General features: G+C 45.0%; 1 protein-coding gene across 1 annotated transcript; it reads right to left on the bottom strand.

The window, feature by feature from the left end:
- Positions 1-8020: 8020 nt before the first annotated feature.
- On the bottom strand, positions 8021-9270 carry LOC103775124 (protein FAM46C-like). Its single transcript, XM_008942568.1, has one exon. The coding sequence runs from the start codon at positions 9268-9270 to the stop codon at positions 8095-8097; it is 1176 nt and encodes a 391-aa protein (XP_008940816.1). The 3' UTR covers positions 8021-8094.
- Positions 9271-9540: the final 270 nt, after the last annotated feature.

Raw genomic sequence — 9540 nt, 5'->3', positions numbered from 1 at the left:
GGGCGCCACTTATTACTTCCAAAAAAATATATTTATGGGGTTTTAAACCCGCTGGTTTTGCCCAGGAAGAAAACACCCCCAGTGGGAACCCAGTAGTACCTCCAGGGTGGTCTTCAGCAAAGAGGAGGACAGTAGCAATTAAAGGAGGGATGGGCAACCATCGCTTTCTTCCAAAATAAAAGGTTTTAATAACATGAAAATAACAAACAAAAAACACCTGAGGCAGGCACTGAAACAGCACCCCAGGGGGAGAAGCGAAAGAGCATGTGGCCTTGGGGCCAGGGGTTTTTAACAGGTTGGTAGTTGGGTTTACAAAAGGCATTGTCCTGTAAGGATACAAAGGTGGGATACCTACAGGTCAGGGGTCCAATGGGTGTTAGGGGATTGATCTTGTGGTGGCTAAGCCAACCACAACCTGGGAAAGGTGGAAAATTCTGGATGTGTGCCCATGTTTGGGGACAAAGAGGCAACAGAAACCTCTGTCTCCAGGAGGTGCACTGCAACACCACCGACTTCATCTCAGGTTGATTAAATGCCCATATTCCCCTTCTCATCCTGCCAACCACCCCAACCCCTCTGCCTAAGGGGCTGAGACCCAGCAGCCAGGGTCGAGTCGTGGCCCTGATGTTTCCTCAAGGCTGAGCTGCTGGAGGGGTCATCAGCACGGTGTTGGGAGGCTTCAATCAGGGAGAAGAGAGGAGGAGGAGAAGAATGCACATCTTTAAATGAAAAGCAATTTCAAAATGCTCCATTCTTGGTAAATCAGAAGCAGAAAGCCACGTGCAAGAGGCTGAGCATGGTCCAGCCCCCATCAATACTGAAAGGAGGATTTCTAATGACTTCCAGCAGCTCTAAAATTGGCTTTTACAATGTCTAAGATGCAACTGGAAAAAAAAAACCAACAACCCAGAGCCTCTGTCTTTACTGTTCTTTTATTCACTCCAGTCTTCTTACCTGCTTTTTATTGAGCTCTACAACTTAATGCTCTAAACCCACAGTCAATTGCTGTCAGCACGAGCTGCACAAACCCAACCCAGGCAGCTCCCAGCTCTGCCTCCTCTGCTCATTCATGAGAAGTAACCCAAAATATTTCTAATTCAAAGCAAGACAAATCATTTTTAAACCTGGAGAACAAAACTATTTCCTATCTTAAAATATTTTTTGGTTAATTGCCTTTTATTATAGCTCTGCTTTAGAGTTTAAGTTATTAACTCCAACAAGAGGCAAACTTTTGCCTAAAACATGGTTCTCCCACAGGTTTTTGTTGGTTTTCATGCTACGACCTGCTTTTTTGTGACCTTCCTGAGAAACCATGGGGAAAAAAGGTCTCTTTTTGGTTCAGAAGAGCTGAGAAGCACACGCCTGGATGTGTCTCTGTGGCAGCCCCAGGGAACGCTGCAGGAAGCCCACAACTGGCTCACACTGGGCTGTGACAACTTCTGCTGCTCTTGTTTTCTACAGCAAGAGTTGAGAAGTTCATTGGCTGAATGCATTCTTTAATGAAAGAGCTAATAGGTGCAATAAATTATTTAGAGTGTAGTATTAGACCATCTGAGCTTGTCCCACGTTGTTAAATGTGACAACTGTGATGCTGTTTCTTATAGAATCCTTTAGGTTGGAAGGGACCTCCAAGATCTAGATTAGAAATGAGGAAGTTCTTCCCTGTGAGGGTGGTGAGACCCTGGCCCAGGGAAGCTGTGGATGCTCCATCCCTGGAGGTGTTCAAGAGCATGTTGGATAGAGCCTTGAGCACCCTGCTCTAGTGGGAGGTGTCCCTGCCCATGGCAGGGGGGAGAACTGGATGATCTTTAAGGTCCTTTCCAACTGAAACCATTCTGTGACTCTATGGTCATCTTTCTGTCTCCTGATTGAAAATGTGAGTGTTTGGAGCTGGGAATCACAATTTAATCAGCTTCTAAAGAAGAGCAGCTCTTTAATAGGAGGAGTTCACAGCTCTGTCTTCTGAGCTGGTGGGGTATAGAAGCCACTCAATTCACATCATGAACCCAGACCCTGGAATGGAAAAAAATCATTTCCTGGGACCTGCCAGGGATGAGCAGGAAATACAATAAAAAGAGATGGATTTCAACATCCACTTTTAGCCTTTAGGCAAAACCACGAGCTGCAATTCCAGCCCATTGTCTGGCCAATGTCAGGAGCCACTAAAACACCAGAGGAAGAAGCTCTTGGTAGAAATGGTGAGAGCACCCCAGGGTTGCATGAGCAGCTTGAGCCAAGACTTGTTCTCCCATCCCACCCCAGCTGCTGAAGTGTGGGGAGGAACAGAGGAACATATGGGCAGCATCGTGTTGGTGGTTATTCCCAAAAAGCAAAACAGAACAAGTGAGAAATAAATTCCTGTCAACAACAGGCTGAGGAGAATCACAGGGAGAAGAAAAACAGGGTGGGGGAAAGGGGCTTATATTGGAGGGGAGCTCCACAGGGGGGGGGTTTGCTGGGCTCTCTTTATTCACACACACCCAGGACATGAGGAAAATGTAATTAAAAATGACCTTAGCCTGTTGCCTATTAAAAATATAAGCATGTGATCCAGATCCAGTTCTCCAGAGGACCTTTTTTTTTTGTTAATTTTTAGTTTGTGATCCCTAGCTGAGCGAGGAGCTTCCGAGTGTATTTATTACAGTATTGAATTGCTTTCCATGGTAACTAATTGTGATTTCAGCAACACAGGTTCTGCCATGGCACGGGGTGAAATGGAGCTGAGGGTGGAAGCAGATGGTAGGAAGAAAATGGTTTGCTTGTGGAATAGTGTTTCAGGCAGAAAAAAACGGGGGTGGCAGGGAGTGGAAAACAAACCAGCCCCCCTCCCAACCTTCATCCAGCTCCTCAGGAAAGTGTCTGGTGGGTATTTAAGGAAAGGAAAACCCCCCTGTGTGGGCTGCCTTCCCAATTCTTAATGTATTAAGAGGCAGACTGTTAAAAATCTGGGTGTGTAAAAGAAAAGGAGGAGTCAGGGAATTAAATTATGCTGAGATGGTTATTACTGATCAAAAAAATGGGAAGGATTAGACAAAAATTTATCCATTCCACTAGGAAAAGCAGGTGAAAGAGCATATTTTGAGCAACACTAAAAATAAAATAAAACTAAATAAAGGTTTTTCCAGGCTGTGAGTGTCTCACTGTCCACTGGGTGCAGGATTCTGCCAATCTGCCACATTCCTTCCCTACCTCTCTAAGGCACCAGAGGGTCCAGGGGATCTAACAGAGCACTGACCCAAAGAACAATATTGTCTTATTTCATTAATATATGGCTGGATTCATGATCTGTATTAGAATAATTAAAACATCATTTAAAAGATGCTTGAATTAATCCCATGAATGGGTTCCTAAACCCAGCCCATGAAACCAAATATCTCACCTAACCAAAAAATAAACCCCAGACACCCAAGTAAGCGTCCAGAAATCCAACTGTGGTGGATGTCACCCAACATGGAACCCCCACGAGTGGCTACGTCACCCAGCTGAGAACTGTTTGTAGGAGTTCCTCTGAGTTTACTCCACCTCATGGGCATTGACCACGTCCATGCTCAACAGAAACTCTACAGCCTGAGTACTCCTGTGCTTAGATTTCTGGCAGTGTGCACCCAGCGGAGGTCATTTTAGGCAGATGGAAAGTCAAATCATTTATGAAGTTAAGTATTCATTTTTATTTACTCATCAGACAGCCAGGTTTTCATTAAATAAATATATATCTAGGCACTTAAAATGTGAATATTTGACACAAGCCTGTTTGACAACACGGAGCCATTAAACGGATCAAGGTTATTCCCAAGGCTCTGGTTCCTCCTGGGAGCAGGTCAGTGGGAAATCTGAGTTGGTGCTTTATCAACCTAACGAACCATAAATGACCCTCCAGCACTCCAGCAGTTACACCATCCCAGTCTGATGACCAGAAGGAGTCTACGTGCTCCAACTGATGTCCACCCAGGATAAGGAAGGTATTAGAAGCAAACCATACATTAAACAAGAAAGTGATTTTAATGATGGCTCCCCAAAGGCACCAGTCAACACTGTGGACCAATGACCTACACGTTTGGGTGATGAGTACACATTTTTAGCATTACAATATCTTTTTTTTTTCAACAGCTTCTGATGGCAAACAAAGTGAAATACTCCTTTTATCTGCGACAGCTTTGTCCTGGATACTCTTCCACCCTTCCACTGGTTTGGTTTAGTGGGAAAACATGAAGCTGAGCTGTAAGGGTCACACCGAGCAGCCCAACTCTCTGCTCTCCTCTCCCCACATCTTTCTCTGCATCCTATCAGATGCACGCCATGGAACTCCAAATTTATGTTGATGTAACTCCTCCAACATCCCTCAAATTGCACGGCTAGAAAACCAGTGTTGTGATGGTCAACCAGAGCAGCTGCTTCTCAGATCTGCAGGCGCAGTGTAGCACAACTGGTGATGGAACATCTCGACTGAGGACAACTGCACACCTCGTATACCCACTGCAAAAACCTTGGAGATGGGTCGAGTAGAAAGCTCACAAAGCACATTTGGAAGGAACCACCATGAAGTTTATGCTTCCAAGAGACCATTTACAATCAAACACAAAACTTCAAATGACATTTTTTTTTAAGGAAAGCACTTGAACACTGAGGTCCTGACAACATCAGATCACTTGAAGCTGTAAACCTTAAGAAGTTTTATGGGATTAAATAAAAACAGCATTACAATTTCCAGGTCTTAATCATCGAACAGATTGTAACAACAAGATAGAATTAGGATGTAAACATGAAGCTCAGGAGACCAGGACTGAAAAAACTCAATTCTTTGTAGAGTTCTGCCTGCCCACAGTGAAATCCACAACTCCTGGAGAAGAGTTTCTTTCCATCTCACATATTGATGTCTGTGTTTTACAAGCAGCAGTCCCCACATCATCATCCCCCTTTTTAATATTAGAGGATCACTACTACCTTGAAAAAACAAACCTCTCCAGGTCAAATCCTGCTGCCAGGTATCAATGTGACATTTGGAAGGGAATATTTGAAACCATTTGATTTTGTTAATTGCCTCTGTATGCGTAGATATGTGAGATTTTATATATAAGGACATATAAAATCATGAACCTCACAACCCTCAAGCCTGAACTACCTCTAGGTAAGAAATACAAGACCTTTTTCAATAAATGTAAAGGGTTTATTTATACCTGAGACATTTTTGCATATTGATGTCTTTGTACCTTTACCTCTAGGTACTCACTTAAGTCTTTTTTCCCAGGCTCTCACACAAAGCCACTGGAGTGATGTGGATTCTTCCCACTAACTCCACAGACTTTGGCCAAGTCCTTCCTTATCTAACCTGGACGTATAAACAAGAGGTGTAAGAGAATTAAACAGATATATATTGAAATAAGAGTTGCTGTAGAAGAGGATGGGCTGGTTTATACAAATCCAGAGCTAGTTCAACACCCCTGATCCTTTTCACAATGCCTGGTTCAAAAGAAAATGCTAGTCCTTTAACATGTCCATACTTGTTGGTTAAAAAGCAACTTTTGGAAATATTTCTCCAGATAAAGGGTTGTTTGCTGTACACAACAAGCTGAAAATGCTCCTTGGCTGAGCTCTTCCTCAGTTCTTGAGAAGATTGACCCATTTCTCCACCCCACAAGCCAGAAACCCAGAGGGGAGGAGTAACAAGTCGCTGTGGCTCCGTGACATTAAGGTCACAGACCAAAGCAGATGGATTGAGATTTTCAAAGACATTTAGGGAGTTTAGGAGCCCAGTTTTTCCTCCTGAAACTCAAGGCATGTGGATGCCTGACTCTTGCAGATTCATTGGACCTTCCTGGCTGTGCTCAACCCTCCTGCTCCTCAGCCCTGCAGCCCCCACGTGCTGAGTGTTAAGGACAAGCACCACCAGGGACACAACCTACATAAGGCTCTTACAGAGTTTCACAGTGTTATTGAATTTGGCAAGAACCAAACTAAATTTAAAAGTTCCCTTTGTAATCTAAACAGCTCAATTAAAAACAAACCACAAAACAAACCACAACAAACCTCACCACGTTTCACTCCATTTTGCTTCTGGTGGGGAATTCCCTAGGAGTGCTTACATGCAAATGTGGTGTCATATCTGATAACACAGCAATTAGAATTATAGTTCAACCAATGGAAAGAGACGATTGGAAGTGAAATAAAGTGTGATTTTAGGCACAGAACTGGACACACTTGAAAAATCAGCAAAAATACTACTACTATATTCCTGAAAGACATCACAGGATGAAACAGCTTCCACGTAGATGAGGACACCCTTCTGATGATGGTTTTTTGCACTGTTTTTTACAGAAAAAAGTTGACTTTAGTGATGATGGCCAGCCAAGCTGACTTTAAACAGCTCTTTCTTCTGTATGGGATGTGATGGGGGAAAGGAAAGCTGTATTTCACTGGAATGAGGATTTCATAGACCTTAGAAAGTTTAGAAATGGTTGATTTAAAATAGGGATAAGTAGCATAGTTCTGTGTGAAGTGAATCAAAAGCTCTTTTCCAAGTAGCAGTTAATTCTAAGACCCAACACCTGCAATAAATGGGTAAAACCAAGTCAGTGTTTGGAACTCCAGGATGAGGACACACAGTGATGGAGCAGCAATGGACCCCCAGTGAGACACAGTGACAAGCATCCGATGGAGGAAACTCTACCGCTTGCATCTCCAGTTGCCTGTTCCAATTTCACAACCACACCACTTCCCAACTCCACTTTTACACCATTCTTGTACCATCCTCAGCATCTAAACTGGAGGAGTTTGGGTGAGAAGACCTTAACTCCCTCCATCCCCAGCTGAAGCAGAGGGTGCAACCCCCCTGACCTCCAGCGCTACGAACACTCCGCGACCCCCCAGTGAAGTCTCAAGGGCCTAGGTGTCCCTTTCCAGAACTCAGGAGCTCTCTGGTGTGATGGCCAACAGCTCCACAACGTTCACTGAGCAACTGGCACAGCGAGGCACTTATGTGACAGGTTTAAAACTCATCTTTGGTAAACACTCATCCCAAAAACTCAGAACGAACGTTTTACTTCCCAGTCATCGGAGAAATCGTCTTTTGCTACTAGTGTGTGTGTGTGTGTGTGCAGGAATCAAAGCACACACAGCACGTTGCTCATATAAAATATTTTTTCAAATGCTGCTGCCAAGGAATTAATTCATCTAAAAAAATGCAGTCCTGGGCTTTTTTGTCTTGGTTTTTTTTTTTTTTTCATACATTAAAGCATCTCTGCTCGACCACAAATTAGCTATAGAAAGCGAGCCCCATGTTCACCTTCTTTCTCATTCCACTGCCTTCATTTTCAAGACCAATTTAATCAGATGGGTTGCATCTCTTACAGCTTCCATTCCCTGTGAGGCAGAGCCGGGGCTCTGACGCTGCATTATTTACACAGCCAAGTCTCTCAGCTGCATCAGTGGAAATTTTGGATTATGCAAAAGCACCGAGTCTGCTCTTGGTGGGGATGTCTCCTGCTCGCCGTGACTACACGGTGCTCTGTGAGGAGAGGGACCTCCTGCCTCTGCTTGGATCTGAGGAGGGATGAGGGCAGAGCCTGTGAAGCAGAGCTCAAACCACCAAGAGACAGCCCATCAACGCCTGTGTTCAGAAGATGCTGCAAATCAGCCCTGCTGGAGCTGCACGGGTAGAATGGATGATCTGCTTTAGTGCACCCAGAACATTTTTGCTCCTAAACCCAGGCGTTTCTACAGAGAGGTATTTTATTGGCTTCTTTTTTTTTCATTTCCACTATTTAAGTTTTGCTTCAGGATTTTTTAGAACCCAGAACTTAGTGCATTTCGTCTTATAAAATTAGAATAATTTACATCCTTCTCTTTTCATTGGAAACAAAAAGTATAGCCCAAACACACGCGGGGGAACAAGTGCTTCACAAACAACAGCCATTTCACCTGCTTCACGACCTGCTTAACGGCCATGGAGACACTGACCAACCCAAGAACTTTGGCAACTTGCACAAAAAGACGTCCTCAAACCAGAAGCGATGATAGAACTCGTTTTAGTGAGGCCTTTATTGGGGAAAGAACTGGAAAGAGAGAGGAGTCTAAGTGCTGAGGAGGTTTTTCCTGGTCCTAAACCATGCTGCTTTGCATCTGTATGTGAAATGGGTACGGCTGGTAGATGACAGGGGCTTGTCCATGAGCAACGTAGTAGCTGCTGAAGTTCCTGTCACTGATATAGGGAGCGGGCTGATAGTAGCACGTGACGTTGGCGGCGTTGGGGATGATGTTTTGTTCTCCCAGGACTTTCAAGGCCAGAATTGTGATCATGTTCAGCGTCTGCCTTCGCTCGTGCCCCATGAGGCAGACTGTGCTCTCGTTCACGACCCCACGCAGGGTCATCAGGTAGTCATACTTGCTCTTCTCCTCCCCGATGAAGTGGTTGCGCAGGTAGGACTCGATTTTCCTCTGCTGCTCAGCAACATCTGGAAAATCAATGAAGAACCTGGAGCACATGTAACGCTCCAGGGATTTAATTTCAGCCTCGTCTGCTGGCTTAAAGTCACGGACCAAGAGATTGCTGTACTTCAGGAGGCCACCTCCTCTGATCTCCTCCGGGTTCCTGGTGGAGATCAGTTTGTATTTCAAGTGGTCCATGGCTTCGTTGAAGTCCCCATACATGCTCTCGGCGATGACCGTGGGGTGAGAGTCTTCTGCCAGGCTGCAGTCTGTCGCCCTGTAAACGCCCAGGATGGAGTCCAGGATGATCTGGAAGGAGTCCACGCTGAACTCAAACTGACGCCTCAGCGAGCTGACAAACTTCAGCTCCACGTTCTTGCCGCTGTTGTTGGACAGGGAGATGAGACTCCAGCGATCGTGGTCGGTGGAGACCTTGACCATCTTCTGCACGTAGGCATCTTTCATGGTCTGGGCAGTGATTTTTTCCTTATTAACACATTTTGGCAAGAAGTCCAAGAGGCAATTAAGAACCGCTTCCTTAACAACCTGGAACTCGAGCTCGCTTGGAAGCTCCACCCCAAAAATGATGTCTAGGTCCTTGTAGGTGGTTCCGTTCTGCTTCAGGAGGATGTGGCTGGCTGTGGAACCGTTCAGGCGGATATCTCGGACGTGGATTTGCTTTTCAGTGAGCTGCTCCTTCACCACCTGAATGATATCCTTCAGCTTGACATCCAGCGTCGGGAAATTCCCTCTCCCGTGAATAGGTATGACCTCAGCTAAGACTTGGTCCAGGATTTTAATCTGATCCCAGGTGAGACTGCTGAATCTGTGGTCCAAGTCCTCAGTCATCGTGATGTCGGTTGGCTAACTAGGGAGAAACAGAGATTGAGAGCCAAATGTTAGAACTCAAACAGGAGAGAGCCTGACGTTGCACTGGGTTGTGACAACCACGTGTCCTCCTTCCTCAGTGCAGGGGCAGAGCATTCAAAGTTCATTTTACAGAGGCACCATCCCAGCTAACAGTCTGAGTCAACCACTGTCACAGGCTTTTAATTGAATTTTAATGTGCTCAGGTTTTAATCCTGCTGAGAAGCCATTGTGTTATTGTATAACCCACGG

The sequence above is a fragment of the Merops nubicus genome, unplaced genomic scaffold (genome assembly GCF_000691845.1).
Source record: "Merops nubicus isolate BGI_N331 unplaced genomic scaffold, ASM69184v1 scaffold9546, whole genome shotgun sequence".
NCBI classification, from domain to species: Eukaryota; Metazoa; Chordata; class Aves; order Coraciiformes; family Meropidae; genus Merops; species Merops nubicus.
Note: the sequence above shows the minus strand (reverse complement) of the source record. Positions and strands in the feature narration are given on the sequence as shown.